This window comes from Stylophora pistillata, chromosome 4, assembly GCF_964205215.1.
Source record: "Stylophora pistillata chromosome 4, jaStyPist1.2, whole genome shotgun sequence".
In the NCBI taxonomy this organism is placed as follows: domain Eukaryota; kingdom Metazoa; phylum Cnidaria; class Anthozoa; order Scleractinia; family Pocilloporidae; genus Stylophora; species Stylophora pistillata.
In genome coordinates, this window is record NC_142522.1 from 1,366,230 (window position 1) to 1,384,495 (window position 18,266).

The following is an 18,266-nucleotide window of genomic DNA, read 5'->3' on the forward strand; positions in this document are numbered from 1 at the left end:
GGGCTACCTAAACCGCAGAGCAAGTGCCAGGTATCACAAACATCCAGTGATGGGCTTTCTTCCCCTTGATCTTTAAGTGCTAGATTTACACGCAAATCAATTTAATTGCATTGACTTTCTCATTGGCTTAGGAAAATAAAGAGGCTTTAAAAATCATTAATCGCACAAATGCTCTGCTTTGGAATACAGCATAAAAAAACTAACTACTTCAACTCTGATCACTATACAGAGCTAAGAGAGCTGTTATAGGAATACATACCATATTTAGCACGGGAGCAAATACTAAACTTTCACTAAAGAATATCTTTCATGCCGCGATGCCCTCAGACGGTGCGCTGTGAAAGTGACGTAATTTGAATGTCAATCAAATGTTGACATTTCTATTGAGTCAGTATGAGTGGTTGGGCACACCTTGGTCAATCTCCATGAACGCAACGACGAGTTTCTTGCACAAAATGGGCGGTGTTGCTAGTTATTTCCTTGAAATATGCCCTGGAACTTAATACCTTTGAGGTAAGCTTTAGGTCTTTGCACCTCCTTCCAAGCGAGCACACTGAGGTAAGGAAACTGTATTTTTTATGTGATGCAAATAAAGGTTTGTGCAGATAACCTTCTGATGAGAGGTGTGTATAATTAGACACAGAAACCAAACAACGCGTTCTAGAGGCGTCGAAACGTTAACTTTAGGTTTTTCTGTTCGTTTTAATAGCCAAATGATGTCTCAGATGGCTATTCATATCATCACACTCGGCAGATCTAGAAACTTTCGTTCATAAAAGCGTTTTTAAAAAAATTACCAATCCATAACAATAATTAAAATAGTGGTTGAAAATTGATCTCGATTAATTCGTGTTTTCAACGGGAAAGTAATCAAATTCGTTCCAAAAACCTCCGTTTAATTAAAATGTACCTCAATATGAAATATTCGTTGAGCTTGTTCATTTGGATTCAAAGTTGTGGAAGTTCTCACGCAAAATTTGCATTTTTTTCAATCTCCAAGTTACGCTTGATTAGTTAGGGACGACAAGACTCGCTAAAACCTCTGCACAACAGATGAGATCTCGCCTCACCACAAAGGGATCACTCTAAATTCAAGTGACTTATCTTTATGAACTGCAATGGTAATATGTTTTCCAACTGCCCACGTAAAACCTTCTAGATAAACTCGTGTCGAAAGTAGCAGCTGGGGTTGCTCGGGCGAAGAAACAACAATGAATGTGAGCAAAGGAAGCTTCTGACAGAAATAAACACAAAACGTATGCGTTTTGATAGACGATTTCTTTGCACAAACATGAAATAAGTTTGGCGCTTGCTAAAAATAGTTACTTACAAACGGTCGTCTCTTGCGGTCATAGACACGATTTAAGTTTATTACGTCACAAGTTCGTCAAAGTCGTCAAAGTCAAAACAAAGTAATCACACATTGAAAATCTTATGGAATCTTAGCAACTTGGAAATATGTTGTAGTGATCGTTGCAATGCCAACCTTAGTCCCTGACGGTGGCAACTTTCGCTAATTTCTTTGTCAAAATGGTAATCATCTTTAAAATTTAGGGCAATCCGTTCTTGGCGCGCATCCGCGTAATCTCAAATATTTTTCACCTGAACTCTCTTGGGTTATTTCATTGGACTCTGTGGGGAGCAATGGATGAGCGGTGTTATATAAGTGGACTTGTGCTTGAGTCTTACATCAGTTTTGTGATAAATCGATTTACCTTTTGAATTTCAGATGAGTAGCGCAGGCATTTCACGTCCTAAATCCACAAGCGAACACACATTATTAAATCGAACGCAACGAAGAATTCGCACACAAGCCGCGGATGCCAACCTTTGTACCACAGAAGATCTTTACCAATGTTTATACCAGCGAAATCAAGTCATTTCTGTGAGCAAGGACGATTTTAGAACTTCACGTCTACATAAAGAAGAAGTGTTCAGCTACTGTAAGTCGCCATTTTGTCCAATGTTTGCCAAAGATATTTTTCAACGAATATTTCCGTAACCAATTGCAAGGTTTCGCAGGTTTACATCGGTATTGTTAAAATAGAGTTGTTTGCGGTTTAATTTTTCTCATGATAGAAACTAACTTTGCTTCAATTCCGTGTGGATAAGGTTTTAATTAATAAGTGTTCTCAGAAGATAACTGGGTAAATTGAATTAGGGACATCTGCACAATACCAAACACAACTTTGTAACATTCATCTAACAATTTTGACCAGTTTCGAAAAATTCTTGATTCCACCGTGATTACAAATAACCTCGAACAACATCAAATTAAAAAACCTATGTAGCTCCGCACAATATTTTCTTACCTCAGTATAATTATAAAATGTCTTAAGCAAACAACAGTCCTTTATGTGGAAGTTTTTTTTTTTATGTTTATGTGGAAGTAGCAAGAGACCGAAGCATATGTTTAGCTACACTTCAATATCATCATCCGATAGTTTTAGACAGAGATTAGAGGAGATTTGTTGTTATTTTCCCCATTCAGTTTGGTCGTCTTAAATTTAGTATATTGCATAATCTGTCATTTAAAAAAAAATTACAAACGGTTGCCGCTTCAACTTGACCGGAAGTTGGCTTTGGCCTTGGAATAGCGCCTCTGATGATCATTTTCCGCATAAGTTGAAGCCTAAAGAACTTAAATCATAAAACAGAATTTGGTTGATACCAAAATAGAAACTGAAAAATGCACATCTATCAAAACGAAAACGATCCTTCTCCCAAGTTATTTACTTGTTTTATGCTGTCTAGTTGTAACAACAGTTACCATAACCTAGAATCAAAGAGCTTTGATAGGAAAAGGCCGATTTTGCCACTGTTTTCATATGAAGAACCATTCCTCTAACATCTTAGAGTAAAAGGTGTCTCGTAATTAATGGCCTCTCAGAGTGACTTCCTCATACGTGCCGCGGTTTGTTTGCCTCTAAATCGAGCTGATTGTGAGTGACTTGAAGTTCGCAAAAATTAAGGTTATAAATAGCTTCATTTCCATTCACCTCTATTTTTTCATCCTTGTCAATAGAATGGGATAATGCGCTTTTTAGGTTTCGTTTTAATCAAGTCGGATAAAACATACTGATACTTTTAGAATACCGTTTCTTCTGAAACGATGATGATGATGATGATGATGAACTTTATTCATGTGTCAATTATAAAATAGCAGTAGTAAAACCACTGAGTAAAGACACAACAAGGTAATTTAAATAAAATAATAAATAACTAAATAACTATTTAATGTACGATTAAATAGCTTAAAATATACAGCATAAAATCTGTGGTCAACAGAATTAGGCTAGGGGACCTTAAGACGTGGGGGGGGGGGGGGGGGAGGAAGAAATAGTCTGAGCCTAACTAAGATATAACTAAGAATCATGCACTGCAAACCAAGCAGCCCACACAGCCACCAAATCCATTCCTCTAACTGCCCCCTTGAATGAAAAACAGTTACGTAATAGAGTTAACCATGCACGTGCTAACTTAGGAGCACATCAACATTAAGCTGTATCATACCTACTCTCTCCTCCCTTAGGGTGTAAAGGATGTCGCCTGGAACGGACAGAGCCATGTCAATTCCATGATCCTCAACTGTCATTCAAACTGACAACTTCAGAAAACCACAACAATAACACAAACAATAAAAACGTAAATTTGCCGAATGCGGTCGAATCGTTTCCAAACGAAGTGGGCTTGTGCATTTCCAGTATTCCTGGGGCGGGCTACGGAGTCTGCGCAAAACAGATCATTCCAGTGGGTACGTGGATTGGACCATATGAGGGGGAACTGGTGCGGCCTGAGGAGGTGGTGCTTGGATGTGATGCGTCATACATGTGGGAGGTAGACTTGGTTTATCTACGATTTAACTGACGATTGAGTAATATATATACGATGGCCTCTATTTGGCGCCAAAATACGCATGGATACTTATCCGCGGACACTACATGGAAAGTTCACTTTTCAGTGTTCTCTGATACAATTTTATGAACAAAATTACATATTCCTTCTTTTAGCTTATGTAACAACCACACGACGCTTTCTCATCTTGAAATGAATTTTGAGCGCAGAGTTTTCCGTATTGGACGTGAGGTTTGAAAATTGGGGAAGTACATCTATATTCAGGGTTATCTTCGTATTTGATGAACATTAAGCAAATAATCCCTTGAGATTCGCGTTAGGGTGATGCACAAAATGTTAAGTGGCAAATTTGAAGCGTTTCCCATTAAATGTTTTGTACTTTTCTTAAGAATAAGCTGTAGAAGAACATATGCTAAGTAAGGGCCGCAGATAAGTTTAATGTATTGAAATTCAGGAATTTTTAGACCTGCAAGATCGCTTTGGCTGTATAAACATATGACTCCGATAGAGCTAGGTTTAACTTCATTTAAGTCCTTAAGTTAATTTTACGCGTTTTATCAATCATTTTTCGACAGATATTTCACGAGGGAAAGTTGCTATATTACATCGACGGGAGCAATGAGAACAAGTCCAGCTGGATGAGATACATTAGATGCGCAAGGAATGGAACCGAGCAAAACATGTACGCTTTCCAGTACTGCGGTAACATTTACTACAGAGCCTTCAGGGACATCCCCACGGGCGGCGAACTGCTGGTTTGGTATGATGAAAAGTACCCACAATATATGGGCATTCCCCTAGAAATATGCGAAATATCCTTCAGTAATCCTGTTGGTAAGAATAGTTCGTATAATGGCAACTATACTTAGTAAGTCCGCTACCAACATAGAGAATTTCCTAGGAATTATTTTGCTGGATGTGGAGAAGTTGTGTACGTACAGTCTTGCATAACGTCTTCATCTTCATTCGTCATCTTCAAGATTTTCGTGTGCTTGCAAAATGTAAGTGCAAAACCATTTAACGGATGACTTAGCACGTAATACTTGCATTGATAAAACATAAATTTATATTTTCTATTTTAAAAACATCATGTTTCCTGTGAATGAAAAATACCCTGTAAAGTCATCGAAATACAGTAACTCTCCTTGCATACAGTTCTCAGACATCTTCTTGTGTGTGTTCTTGATACAGATCAAAGACAGCATCCCGAAATGGTCGTTGTAATTCCACATGATAATCCCAATCCAGGTTCCTGCCATTCAAAGGAGTCTTCATCCAGTCCCTGGAAGGATAATCTACAATTCACAACCAGAGTCAGATCCATATTACCGTCACGTGAACAATCACGTGTCAAACGGTGCTTATCTAATAACACTTCTAATAGAGGCGAAAGTCTGCGTGCATATGCTGAGGAATATAAACGTGTCCGCCATGTTTCCTGGACAGCCGATGGTACGCCATTACAAACCAGTGCGCAAATGACTGAAAATTCTCTTTCTTCGGAAGAAGCCCGAAGTAAGCCTGTAAGTCCAGTTCAACATTTTGGATTAAAGAGCGTACATGTGCAAAAGATTCCAAACAATAACCGTCGTGACCTCAAGTCTTCTGGGGGAAAATACAGTAACGGCTCAAAAATGGCGCCGTCAAGCATAGACGAGAAGCATGCGCAGCTACGGTCTACTGATGAAGATGAAATCAGTTCGGATGGTTCCGATGCGAACTTTTTCAACTGCGGTCAGTGTGGGAAATCATTTGCTCAACGCTCGGTGCTTCAGATTCACGTATGCCCCAACATGCCACGCAAGCCCTATCACTGTGGACAGTGCTCTCAGACATTTGATCATCCAAACGAGCTGCGCACGCATGCTGTCATTCATGTGGGCGAGAAGCCATTCAAGTGTGGTTATTGTTCACGATCATTTGCAGGCGCAACAACTCTTCATAACCACGTGCGCACACACACCGGTGAAAAACCTTTTTTATGCGAGAGATGTGGAAAGAACTTTACTCAGGCCTCCCAGCTTCACAAGCACGAGAATATACCCGGGGATTGTGTTCCATATGATGGCCTGCCTGACTGAAAGATTGCTAGCAATCTGGCTCTCTTTTTATGAAGCTCATAGCTAGTGTTCATCATACATTTTTTAGTTGATAAGATAAATTATTTCGCAAAAAATCGATTCAAAGATTGCTTAGGGAAAGGTTTTGTGTGACAGTAGCAAAAAATAAAGATGTCTCGTTGTAATTGAAAAAAAGAAAAACAAGTCCATTCATTTCTTTTCCCGAAAATTTCAATCCAGAATTATTCGTCCGTCTCAAATCTGATAGAGGATGTCTTCTCTTGTTAAATTGCGTAGGCATAGCAATAACGTCGTGAAACAAAATGTTCTTTTTTCATTGTTATATTTGAAACGCACACCTCAATGGCTTTTACCACGAGTAACTGTTTGACGTTAGCAACAAATGAAAATAAATTTTTGCTGTTGGTGGCATTTTTCTCAAGATATATCTTTATGAATTAAATAGAGGTGAACATTACTTTGAGCAAATGTTGAAATTCCGCAGCAGTGCCTAATAATAGCACTATCTCTTCATTTATTTTGTTTTTCCTAATAATAAATAAGCGCAAAAATAGTTTGCGCACAGACAAGGAAAATAGCAATCGGAAACAGTGACGGATATCAGCGGAAGCGAGGATGATGATGACGCACTTCCCTTTACGTTATATCCCAATTTGCCCCAAAAATTTGCGCGGGTGAGAACGATGTAAGGAGTTTGAGTGGCTTCCCACGGTTTCCCTCCATCCCTGATTGTTCTATAAAAAAAAAAACAAGCTTTGAGGACTTCTTGGTCACGTCTCAAGAAGAACTCACAGAAAACGAAAACAAAGATCTCCTTTCTCTTGTAAACCCCCGTTTTGTCTGTTACGCAGATAAGAATATTTTCAGGCTTCTCTGTTTTCTCTTTGAAGAGCCTGGATCGCCACTTCTACATTCATATTAAAATGCGACGCTGTAATTAAACATGAAGTCAGTTGTGCATATCTCACAGCAAATAAATGAGCAACTCCAAGAGATTTATAATTGTTTTCGTCAATTCTATTCAGAAAAATCAGTGAACTGTTTAGGATCATTGTGAAGTTATTGCTATTTATTTCAAACAGAAAAACATCAAATTTCCGTGTCATTCCTACCTTCTGTTTCGGCTAAAATCTGAAGTATATACGTGTTCGATTTGCGATGTTAAACTGAATGCAAAAAGAGAAGGCTCGGTCATTTAGTTCCAACACTGAGAAAAGATACGTGGTTGTTTATAAATCAATGAAACATGACGGCTTTCAAGGTGAAGGTTGGGGTGGGGCTCTTCAAACTCCGAAGGAAGAGAGAGAGAGAGAGAGAGAGAGAGAGAGAGAGAGAGAGAGAGAGAGTTAAGGGCAACGACAAAACGCTTCGAATAAAGATTAACTTTTTATACTTGACCCAAACGAAGAAATTCTTGTCAAAAGACTGAAGTATGGGCGATTTTAATTGTGCAATTCTTGGGCAAAAAATGTTCCGCCGACTGAGCAAGATGTTTTTATCTGCGCTAGGTGGTAGAATCACGATTGCCACAGGCGGACAGATAAAAATCTTTTTATTTTACGCCTGCTAAATTAAGGTTTATGTAAATAGTCGGCGTTCTTGAGAGAGTATTCACAAATTGCCAAACAAATTATCCCTCAATTATAATCACAGAAGCATATGTTTCTTCTCTCAACCCAGAACTCGTTAATTTTTTTCATGGTATTGCGTTTGACGTTGTGTAAGGCTGAAACAAAGCTGTGAACATGCAAATCAGAAACACGAGTCTTAGAAAACTTATGCCTAAAGGTTGATGACATTTGAAAAATTGAGGAAAACTTCGTGTAATAGAGTGCGCTGAAACACGTTTAGACATTTCGCTAGCGAGATCTCGCGCGAAACAGATATTGTGCGCGTGTCTTCCAGATTAACAGGATACTAGTGGTCTGGCAATTATATGTAGGAGGATTGTTGGTAATTCTGTTTCAATATTCAGATGAAAATGGAGACTACAGATAGTTTGTGTGGGATGAAGCCTTTTATTTTCAAAAACAATTAGTTCGAGCATCAACTTCCTTCCGTATGTACAATTTTCCATCTCGTAAAAGTGCTAACATTTTTGTCACGTTGTGAAAACTTCTGGATATTTACATTTTTTACGATACGTGATTACAGTTACGACTTCCTACATTTCTTCTTAAACATAAAACTCGATGTTGCTTTAGCTCTTTTGTATCGTCCCTACCCGCTTTCCCGAACGAATCACCTGTGTTTTCCTTTTAGGATGAATCACATGAAAATCTACAAACTTTGCCGCTAAGATCAGGTGACAAGATCTGAGCTATGAGCTCTCTTAAGGAACACTCAAAGTTTTAAAAACATTCAGATGAAGGTGAATTGTTTTCATTCTCTTCACACCCGTACCACACAGTCTCCAGGTATTCTCTGATGTCTGCTGAGCTGTGATCCTTGTGTAAAGTTCTTGCCGCACTTGTCGCAGACAAAGGGGCGTTCACCTGTGTGTGTTCTGATGTGGTTGTTCAATGTGGTCGCCCCTGCAAAAGCACGCGAACAGTAGCCGCACTTGAATGGTTTCTTGCTAGCGTGAATGACAGCATGCCCGCGTAGCTGAGCTGGGTGGGCGAAGCTCAGTGAACAGTGACCGCACTGGTATGGCTTCTTTGGGGCTTCATGGCACACATGAACCTGGAGCATGGTTCTTTGAGGGAAGGACTTTTTGCACTGGCCGCATTTCCACAAACTTAGTTCTGTAATGTTACTGAACGCGGGCTGATTGATTTTAGTGGCGTTGATCTGCCTGTCTTCACAAGAAGCTGGTGAGGGAGAATTGCTCCTCTCACTCTCTGGCGATGGCAGTGGATTGGAAAAGTTGGCTGCAGTGACAGAGGAAAAGTCGAAGGCGGAGGGCACTTCGCTCTGAAAACCATTCAAAGGCTCTCCACTGATTGGCATAGAAGGTGAATGTTGCTGGAGGCCGATTGGCTGGCTGTTTGGTGATGGCGGGCTTCCAGGAGAAGGTACTGAGCTGGGAGGAGTAGGAGGGTACTGATTTTGTGTCGAGGTCTCGGACGGCAAGCGCACAATTTCTGATGCTTCTGGATTATTTGACTTCCCTAGAGAAATTACAAACAAAGAACGTCTCAATTTCCCTTTAACCTCAACAAAACCGTCGCCACGAATCGCAGAAATTATCAGCCACTGCATAAAACATAGCTGAAATCTTACCTTTGACTGTAAGAGAGCCCAAATCAAAGACCGAGCTCGGAACGCCAAGGTACTGTGGATATTTATCATCGTACCATACCAACATTTCTTGTCCGGGCTGAATAGTCTTAAATGAACGATAGTAGACCTTACCCAAGAACTGGAAGGCAAAAAGGTTTTGTTCTCCTTTGTGGCGAGCACAGCGGATGAACCGCATCCAGCTGGAAACCTTTTCATCGCTGCCGTCCACAAATCCAACCAGTTTACCGTCTTTGAAGATCTGTTAACGTAAACAGAGAAATGAACAACACAATCTCCATACACACACACACACACACAAAAACAAAACAAAACAAAACAAAATATGATCATTCAACTTTCCTACCTCCCACATGTAAGATGTGTCTGTAACAGAAGAAATTTCCTCGAGCTTCACAAACTTTCCCTCGTAAGGACCTATCCATGCCCCAATCGGAATTGTTTGCTCGGCACAAACTCCATATCCTGCCCCGGGAATGCTGGATGCACACAGACCAACTTCCGGCGGAAATGATCTTAAAGCGAGAGGCAATTGACTTGTCTGTTTCGCGGCAGTGGTTTCACGTTTATGATTTGGGCAGTTAAAGTCTGGGTCTGTCGTGCTAGCATCACACCCTGAGAGAAGAATAATAAACATTCGATATTGCCATGTTTCATAAAATAATAGAGAATGGATTAAGTCATATTAGCGCTACGCACGCAAAATCACGGTTAAAAAAAAATTAAGTAACCTTGCACTGTCGATAGCTGTTCAAAGTCTTTTCATTCAAAATAAGAACACAAGCATTATTGTGAGATTTTGATGCTGTTACAGGATGTATCGAAGGAACAGAAAACATCTTGCGAACTTTCTTTTTCCTTTTTTTTTTTTCAAAATCATCTAACGCATCATTTCGCGCAAGCAATTCAAGCACGAAACACTTACAAAAACAACCCGCTGCATCTTTTTGTCCTAAAATTTCACGGGTGTTAACTGGATGAACAGTGGATACGTTAAATAGGCACTTCTGCACATCAGCCATAGAGAAAGAAAACTGTTTCAAGTTCGAAACTGATGCGCTTTTGGAGGAAGGAGTTGACATCTTCGCTTTCTTGGTCACGGGCTGATAAAAACTGTTAGCGCTTTCTCCCCCAAAAGGTTTGTTCATTTTTCGCGTCTGCAAAAAATAAAACAAAGTTTGCATTAGATAGAATTCAAGAACGAAAACATTCAAACTTCCATTACAGAAAAAATAAAAAATAAAATCAAGAAGAAAATGTCAAGGCCGGATGAGGAAACAATATAGTGTGTTTGTCCGGTGCGATTCAATTCAATGATCACATGACAGTCGCAATATTGCTTTCAAGATCGCTGACAGAAATCAGAAGTCTATTAAGTTTGACTAAACTTGGTGAGCGACATTAACTCTTAACTCTGTCCGTGATTCATTGACTCCACAGTAATTATTCACAAATACCTCATTTCCGAAAGCACCGAAGCAGATCCGTTTTTCGGCTTAATGAACTATAGTCATTGTTCCAAGCTGTTAGCAAGACTTTTTAGAAATTCTGTTTCTTTTCTAAACCATGACCATCTGTTTACCTACGAGAACACTGAAAATGGACGGTAACCTTGAAAATTGTTTTTAAGGGTGAAAAAATATGAGAAACGTCATACAAATTGCACTGGTATTTGGCTATTGTTTTTCCCCTTTAAAAGTTTAGGTTCTTGCATAATGAGATTTGGAAACTCAAATCTTCGAGTTTCAAAGGTGACGTCGTAGAAGAAACCACAAGAAATGTGTTTATCGATTGTCCTACGTTGCTTTGGAACGATTGTTGTCGAAATATCGCCCTCAGACGCTCATATGCGTGGATCAGGGCGAGTTGGTAGGAAACTCAATTCGGTGAGGCGTAACAGGTTTAAACATCAAGAAGGTGAGGAAACGAGAGAAATCAAGAACGGTTCTATACAACGCTACAAGCAAAAATGAGTCCAAACCATTAAAAGAACGAGAGATGCGCAGTGTTTCATGCAACTCAAGCGTTTTTTCCTCCGTTTACTAAAGATTCGTGGAATTGGGGTTTGCGTTCCGATGCATCATTCGACTTCACCCCAAAGTGGGTCGCCCAAAATAAGTTTATTTTAGAGATTGAACCTACCTTGCTTTCAACTTCCATTTGCAATCCTCTTAAATTATCGATCTTCAAGTCTTCTTTAAGTTTGGCGAGTACAGAGTCGTATGCCTCCTCACTCCCTGAGCGCTCTCTTTCCACTCAGTGCGCAAAGTAGACGTGTGATTAGTTTAAAGGACAGAAAACTGATTAATCCGAAGGCGGCGGGTGTTTATTCGCCCGCCTTTTTATGCAAAATTCACATATTTTGACTGAGGACAAAAGTCAATTACCTTCACGGAGAATTACCACAAATAATAAAAATAGAAAACAATAGACTTTAAGCACTTTTCTTCTCATTTTCTCTCAAAGTTAAGCTCAGACACTTTTCATAAGATACTGTGAATACAAAACAGCAAGGCTGCAGAGACAGAGCAAAATCTCAATTCAAGCGCAGTGTAGAGTTTATAATCAAGCAAGATATCCAATTTGCTTTATGGCGCCCCTGCAAGGCTGATGTGATCATTGTTCAGCTTAGCTGCTCATGCGGAGAAATGAAGCTGAAGTTTCTATCGTTTCCTGGCTTATCTCTTTCGTTCATCTGTAGATTTCATTTTCGTATTTTGTTTCTGAGCGATTTTGCACGACACCAGTCTGCTTTGTCTCTATCGGCAAACCCTGCACTTGAACTTTTAGTTCTGGTGCAGAATAAAGACTATTTTAGATTCATTTGGGAATGGGAAAGACAAAGAGAACAAAGGCAACTAAGCGAGGTTAACTAGGACCACATATTCATCAGTGCAACAGTACTGTGCTGAGCTAGGAATCTGTGCAAGAACTCTGGGAAGTCAGCACCCCTTTTCTCCATCAACGTACAAAGGGTTTTTTAACTCGCGTTGCGCAAATTAATGCCAAGTCAATTTTCTTTAATTCATTCCCTTCAACATCACTAGAAAATGCAAAGGTAATGAGCCATAAAAACAAATAAAGATGAATAAACGCTTTGGTGAACGAGAGAAAAGACAATGATGGTGAATTTTTCTTTAATGAAGATGCCGACAGAGAGGTAAAACTAGGGAAAGAATCAAAACTTGTGCGTAAACATTCTGCAAGCGTGTAAAACGTGATCTGACCAAGTCAAACAAGATGTCACCAAAACGCTAAAAGACCTTCGGTCACAATCAACCAGCCAAAAATTTTTATTTGAATACCCAGAATTCTTCTGATAAAATTTCGGGCATGATCGGTCTTCAAAGTTCGCTTGGTCTCCAGACTCTCTCCTCCCTCTCTTTCACGTGAAAATAATCATATTTAGCATATACGTATCACACACTTGTGTGATTAGTCTCCCTCGCAGTCGTTTTTAGTCTCGTCATGCAACGCTTCTCCCCACAAGGGAGGGGAGGAGCGTTGCGTGACGAGACTAAAAACGGCTGCGAGGGAGACTATTGTGTGATACGTGTGAATGGTGCTTTTTTGTACGCACTCATTGGCTAGTTCGGAAGTGAATAGCAAGCACTAGTCACTTCCACTTCAGTAAATAATTGTTAATGTATTCGAGAACCTTTTGCTTATTATATAAGAGAAAATTATTTGAATAATAATAATAATAATAATAATATTAATAATGATAATGATAATAGTCATAATAGTAATAATGACGATGGTGATAAAATTATTAAAAGTCGGTATTACCGATGAAATCATAAAACTAACATAAGCATTGTTTTCTGACAGTTTCGCTCCTTTCCTCTGTATGTTCAATAGATTAGCTATTTTATGCTGGGTTTTTGAAAACGCGAATTTTCAAACAAACTTTTCTGCAAGCTTTTTTATTCGTTACGGTGGCCAATTTACAGTTTCAACTTAGTTGATATAACCAAATTACCTTTTTTGCAGCAAACTGGCTGCTTAAAATTAATGTGTCAGAAGTTCTCAAAATGTGCCAAGAATTCCAAAATAAACTCTCTTCGACAAATTTAATTGTAAGCGGAGATTTAGCTTTTGATGAATGAAATGGGCAGGGTGCTTTTACATTCGCGCGGATTTCTTTGGTGTCTAGAAAGAAGTCCAGGCTGACAAAATGTTTTCCCGCACTTATCACAGCCAAAAGGCTTTTGTCCGAAATGAGATTTAATGTGATTGTTTAGTGTTGTCGCGCCGACAAAAGCGCGCGAACAGAAGCCACATTTAAAAAGTTTTTCACTGGAATGCGACGTGACATGCGCGCGGAGCTGAGAAGAAGAGGAAAAAGCCAAGCTGCACTGGCCACACTGGTAAGGCTTGGATGATTGGCATGGGCAAACATGAATTTGCAGGGCCACCCGCTGAGTGAAGGTCTTGCGACACTGCTGGCACCGCCATGTAGTAAATTCCCTTTCCGGAGAACTTTTGGGAACGGGCACCGGTATATTTCCAGGGTCATTAACGTCACTTTCTACGTCACTGTTAGAAGAGGACCGCTGACCATCTGCATCGCTGTCCGATGATAATTGTCTACGCAATAAACTAGCAGGAGCATACACAGCTTTCCGCTCGGATTTGCTATCCTCTGTCGGCTGTTTTACCATTGGCCGAGAATCTAAAGAACAAACACCAACAGATGTAATGTAAAATATACGATAGCAAATCATCCTTGTAGTCTGTATGCTACATTTTTACTTAAAAAGACATCTGAGGTATTGCACTTGAGATTCACGAGGCGAGTAAACTTTTCTTTAGCCTGTTTCAAATACTCCTGCAAACCATATTGACGATACTACTTGAAAATTTGTAATGAATAATTAACAAACATAACTACCTTCAAAATCTTTTACCAAGGACATGTTCTGATATCCAAACGGTATTCCAAAGTGCTGTAAATATTGTTCATCATACCAGACAAGAAGTTCTTCACCAACGGTAATGTCTTTGAATGACCGATAGTATACGTCGCCCTTGTGCTGAAACGCGTAAAGGTTTTGTTCATCTTTTGAGCGTGCGCACTGGATAAATCGCATCCAACCTGATGTCTCCTCATCACTTCCGTCAATGAAACAAGTTAATTTGCTTCCGGCGAAAATCTAAAAAGTAAAAAACCAAAGGAAGCAAAAACAACAACAGCAACAACAACAACAACAAAAATCAGCCTAAAAAGTCCATGATAACCTTATAAAGTGTCTTCACTTTTTAGAAAATCAGTCTTACGTCTTCGATGCATTTTTCAAGAGGTATACAGACCGTGTTATGCTCAAACAAGTTTCCTGCAAAGGGATCGATATATCTTGACTTGTACAATTTGTTCTGGCACCAAATAAAAGAGTCTTTCCTCCCCTAAAACACTAACGGTTATGTAAATGCGGCTAGACACGAGTAATAAAATTTTCTCCCTCTCCATACAAGAAAACTTATCAGAGAGCTTGAAAAAACGCTGGTGGGTAACCTATGATGGAAAAGCATTTCACCAAGGGAGGGAATAGGGAACGCTGGTGGGTAACCTGTGATGGAGTAGCTGACTCCACCAAGGAATGGGAACTGGTCTCTTCCTAAACAACCGTTGGGATAAACGCCGGCTGTTATAGCATGGTGTCATAGAATTTACTTCTCACAGAGCTTACAATTTTCTTAATTGAAGTACCGGACAATCTTTCGTTTGATCAATACAGAACCCACAGGCTTATAGTAAACCTTCAACCGCCAGGCTGTCTGCATAACAATGTATCGGATATGGTAACGCAGTAGACTCCTACCTCCCACATATACGATGTGTCCATGCCTAATTTGACCTCTTCTGGTCGGATTCTCCGGCCTTCAAATGGCCCAATCCAGGTGCCCGCAGGAAGGTGTTTCCTGGTACTAACTCCTAACTCAGTCCCAGGGACACTCGATCTGCAGAAACTCACTTCCGGCGGAAGTGACCTCACAGCTCTGCTCTCTTGCAGAGCTTTGTGGGTTAACATCGAATGGTGCAAACCATGTAAAGGACAAGGTACTGAATATTCTATCTTACAGAGAAAACAACCTGAAAAAAAAAAGGGTATTTTTTTTATTTAACACGCGTTTACGTCTTCAGCGCAAGATTCACGATCCGGAGTAAAAAAAAAAACTTATTTCTTTTGACAGTGTCTCTGGCGGTTGAGTGTCTTTAGCAGACAAAGAAGGGCGTATGAAGTGTTTACTCTTACGGAAGAATGAGAAGATTGGATCCCTCGGGTATTTGCGATGAATTTTGACAACAATTGCACAAAAAAATTCACCTCTTTCAAAAGAACTGCTCGAATTGAGTCCTTGAGATTTTGGGTAACGCGAGCGACACGCCTACAAGCTTCCACAGATAGCGTGATTATTTTCCAAGTGAGGGGTTTCTTACGAAAGACTACTTGAGATAATGGGGTTTGAATGTATAAGAAAACGCACGTACGCAAGCCTATTGAATTAATTTAGCCTTTAGATAGGCCTCAAACTTTTGCATAACAAACACTTCTAAATCGAATATTCTAGAGAGTTCTGTAAGCAAGTTAAAAAGTGTCTAGAAAGGCATTTCTGGCCATTTGCTTTTTGCTTTCTTGATGTCTTCAGCAGTATGGGCTAAACTGCAGAATACCCTGCCACTCATTTACATGTCACTTCATAAGAATAGCCTCTACTGTGTTAAATACGAACCTAATTCATCTCAGTGGGCATCGGAATTCGACTTATTCGTGGTTGCATTTAGAAAACGTTCAACAATAGCGTCCATTTTAAAGGGACGTGTGGTTCCTTGTAGCTTTTCAAAAAATGACGTGCGGTATTTTCAAGCTTTTCAAGACAATGGAAAAAAGGCAGAGGTCACGACTCCAAATGAAACGAAAATTAACCTAAAACAATAGAAATGATATTACAATATCAAGACAAGAGATAGATATCTTTTGATCTTGAACGTAGTCGCTAGTAATAAATGAAAAAAATATTAAATGCACATTCAAAGATGGAACCACTTCAAGGCAAACTGCAAATTGTCCCGAATATCGCACCAGGTTTTACGGGTGACTTTACCTCGTTAAGTTAAAATCACAATTTGATAATGTCTGAACATTTAAGAAAAGTTTTTCAGGACCGGTTTATTATTTTTACTGCGTGAATCATGAGCGTTTTAGAGGGAAGGGTAAGTTTACTTGAAAAGTTGGCAAACACGCTATATCCGGTTTCGTGAGTAATTCTAAATATTTAGTCTTGGGAGCGACTAAGCCTAAAAACAACGGATTTACGAATGAATAAACTTACGTAATTTCTTGTTAAAGCCCTCAAAATTCTGTCTTCGTAGTTTATCTACGTCAACAGACACAGGTTGTTTTCTTTCGTATAAGCAGCTTCTTACAGCGGCAGAGGTAATTGTGTATCGCTTTCTTTCAGACGGAGAGTTCGCCACAAACGCCCTTTTAGTCGAGGAGCGGTCGACCTGAAATAATCGTATTGTTAATTAGATCCGTGATTTAAATGCCTTTAAAAATAAATTGACTTTTTTCTGCCAAGATGGCATGACCCATAAGTTATTAATTATAAGGACATGAATTTTAAATGTTGCATGCGAGAAAACCACGTTTTATGTCCGTAGAAGTTCATAATTAGGAGGGTCAATCTTGTAGAATGTAACATTGTGTAAATTACTGGTAGAGTAAAACGGTGTAAATTGTGTTTGGCGATTGTTCTCTCATTCGAGGGGGACTTCAATTATCAGCGTGATTTTGAGGATCGTAAAATTTGTTTTCATCACAATTGCCGAGAAAGATATATGAATCTCAATAAAACTCACCACAATATTTTACAACTATGGCAGTGTATGAATTAGGATAAGAGATTTAAACACTGCCCATTGCACCAAGTTATTTGTTTCAGTGTCCCAAAATACCTTTAGACATTGCTTGTCGGGTAAGAGTTCCTTGTCCTCTGGTGAGGAGGTCAGTGTCCACACTTCTTGAAAGATTGCTCTTTTTTCCGCTGGTCTAGGTGTCAAACTACTATTCAAAACTAACCAAACTACGAATACTGTATAACAACTTGGCAATTTTATAGACAATACTCACCAACTCATGCTGGTTTGACCTCTTCATCTCTTCAAAGTGCTCAAATATCGAAGTGTCTCGGCTCCCTATCTTAAATGAACCGTAAGCTATAGTAACAGGTGATGACTACACCAGTAACAGCTTATTTGTTGTTACTACCTTCTGCCCAACACTGACAGAGAAGAATCTGCTCGCAGATTCTAGAATCAATGATCAGCCCATCGCACGTGAATCACAGATTTGGTCTTGGCAAGAATCTGATTGGATAATTATCTTTCTGGTTGCTGATTGTTCATTATTCGTGCTCACTGAGATTTTAAGAGACAAGAGAATACTGAATCATTGATGAACGAGTTGTGCATAACATTTGTCTTTGAACCTACATCTGCTCTGTTCGATTCCGACAAAAAGTCATCGCTTCCGCCTTTTTCGAAACCCATCCCCAAAAAGTGGAGTTCATTTGTTTGTTTCTTTTTTTGGAAAAGAATTGTCAAAAGAAATTCACTTCACACGAACACAAAGTTCTTGAGGCACTCAACCATATCTGAAATGTTAATACGTGGATCATTTCAGCGACGATGCTCAACTTAAATTTGTCGGCAGGCGCTATTTTTGCGTTTGAAGGAATCTTTTTTTCAGTTGGCCTTCTCTCTTACGCGCGGTGTCATGGCTGGAAAGAGAGGTATCTGATGGGTAGTGTTTAATCTGCGCATGGAAAGTGCTGCTTAGAAGCCATTTATTCAAGGTCTGCGAAAAATTGAGCTCTGCCGTAAAATTGATAAACCATTACACTCCGATTATCAACATAGAAGCAGCGGAGCGAAAAAATGAGCGAGGTTTGGATGGTTGACCAGTCGATCAACCGACCCGACCCAAGCTCCCTCTTTCTTTCGGGAAAGAGTTCCATATAACCCCATACATTAATTATGCATTCATTTCATAAAGACTAAATATAAAGGTTTCTTTGCAACAC

General features: G+C 39.5%; 3 protein-coding genes across 7 annotated transcripts; 1 reads left to right on the forward strand and 2 right to left on the reverse strand.

Annotated features, from left to right (window-relative positions):
* The first annotated feature begins 370 nt into the window (after positions 1-370).
* On the forward strand, positions 371-6,347 carry LOC111336163 (putative histone-lysine N-methyltransferase PRDM6). Of its 3 annotated transcripts, none has more exons than XM_088758408.1 (5): positions 371-513; positions 1,730-1,943; positions 3,533-3,837; positions 4,431-4,689; positions 5,047-6,347. In XM_088758408.1, exons 2-5 carry the CDS (start codon positions 1,730-1,732, stop codon positions 5,934-5,936), a joined length of 1,668 nt encoding a protein of 555 aa, XP_088614534.1. In that variant the 5' UTR covers positions 371-513; the 3' UTR covers positions 5,937-6,347. The 3 variants fall into 3 exon arrangements, with proteins under 3 accessions (XP_088614534.1, XP_022797975.2, XP_088614533.1); XM_022942240.2 differs by having other exon boundaries at positions 410-558; XM_088758407.1 differs by lacking the exon at positions 371-513 and adding an exon at positions 583-1,533.
* A 1,584-nt stretch (positions 6,348-7,931) lies between these two features.
* LOC111336247 (putative histone-lysine N-methyltransferase PRDM6) lies at positions 7,932-11,489 on the reverse strand. Of its 2 annotated transcripts, XM_088758811.1 has the most exons (6): positions 11,322-11,489; positions 10,637-10,772; positions 10,105-10,336; positions 9,526-9,794; positions 9,162-9,420; positions 7,932-9,049 (listed from the first exon to the last, which is right to left on the reverse strand). In XM_088758811.1, the coding sequence occupies exons 3-6, from the start codon at positions 10,325-10,327 to the stop codon at positions 8,328-8,330; spliced, it is 1,473 nt and encodes a 490-aa protein (XP_088614937.1). In that variant the 5' UTR covers positions 10,328-10,336; positions 10,637-10,772; positions 11,322-11,489; the 3' UTR covers positions 7,932-8,327. The 2 variants fall into 2 exon arrangements, with proteins under 2 accessions (XP_088614937.1, XP_022798068.2); XM_022942333.2 differs by lacking the exon at positions 10,637-10,772.
* An 810-nt stretch (positions 11,490-12,299) lies between these two features.
* Positions 12,300-18,262, reverse strand: LOC148731989 (putative histone-lysine N-methyltransferase PRDM6). Of its 2 annotated transcripts, XM_088757283.1 has the most exons (6): positions 17,315-18,262; positions 17,140-17,245; positions 16,515-16,689; positions 15,002-15,273; positions 14,074-14,335; positions 12,300-13,854 (listed from the first exon to the last, which is right to left on the reverse strand). In XM_088757283.1, exons 1-6 carry the CDS (start codon positions 17,320-17,322, stop codon positions 13,271-13,273), a joined length of 1,407 nt encoding a protein of 468 aa, XP_088613409.1. In that variant the 5' UTR covers positions 17,323-18,262; the 3' UTR covers positions 12,300-13,270. The 2 variants fall into 2 exon arrangements, with proteins under 2 accessions (XP_088613409.1, XP_088613410.1); XM_088757284.1 differs by lacking the exon at positions 17,140-17,245.
* Positions 18,263-18,266: the final 4 nt, after the last annotated feature.

Excerpts from the sequence above, each read along its gene's own strand:
- LOC111336163 (XM_088758407.1), top strand. Across the intron at positions 1,944-3,532 it reads AGAAGAAGTGTTCAGCTACT|GGTGTAAAGGATGTCGCCTG; the intron begins GTAAGTCGCCAT and ends CTCCTCCCTTAG. Across the intron at positions 3,838-4,430 it reads ATGCGTCATACATGTGGGAG|ATATTTCACGAGGGAAAGTT; the intron begins GTAGACTTGGTT and ends ATTTTTCGACAG.
- LOC111336247 (XM_022942333.2), bottom strand. Across the intron at positions 9,795-10,104 it reads AGATGCAGCGGGTTGTTTTT|GGTGTGATGCTAGCACGACA; the intron begins GTAAGTGTTTCG and ends TTCTTCTCTCAG. Across the intron at positions 9,421-9,525 it reads ACACATCTTACATGTGGGAG|ATCTTCAAAGACGGTAAACT; the intron begins GTAGGAAAGTTG and ends TTACGTTAACAG.
- LOC148731989 (XM_088757283.1), bottom strand. Across the intron at positions 16,690-17,139 it reads CCGACAAGCAATGTCTAAAG|GTCGACCGCTCCTCGACTAA; the intron begins GTATTTTGGGAC and ends CGATTATTTCAG. Across the intron at positions 15,274-16,514 it reads GGGCTTTAACAAGAAATTAC|GTTGTTTTCTCTGTAAGATA; the intron begins GTAAGTTTATTC and ends TTTTTTTTTCAG.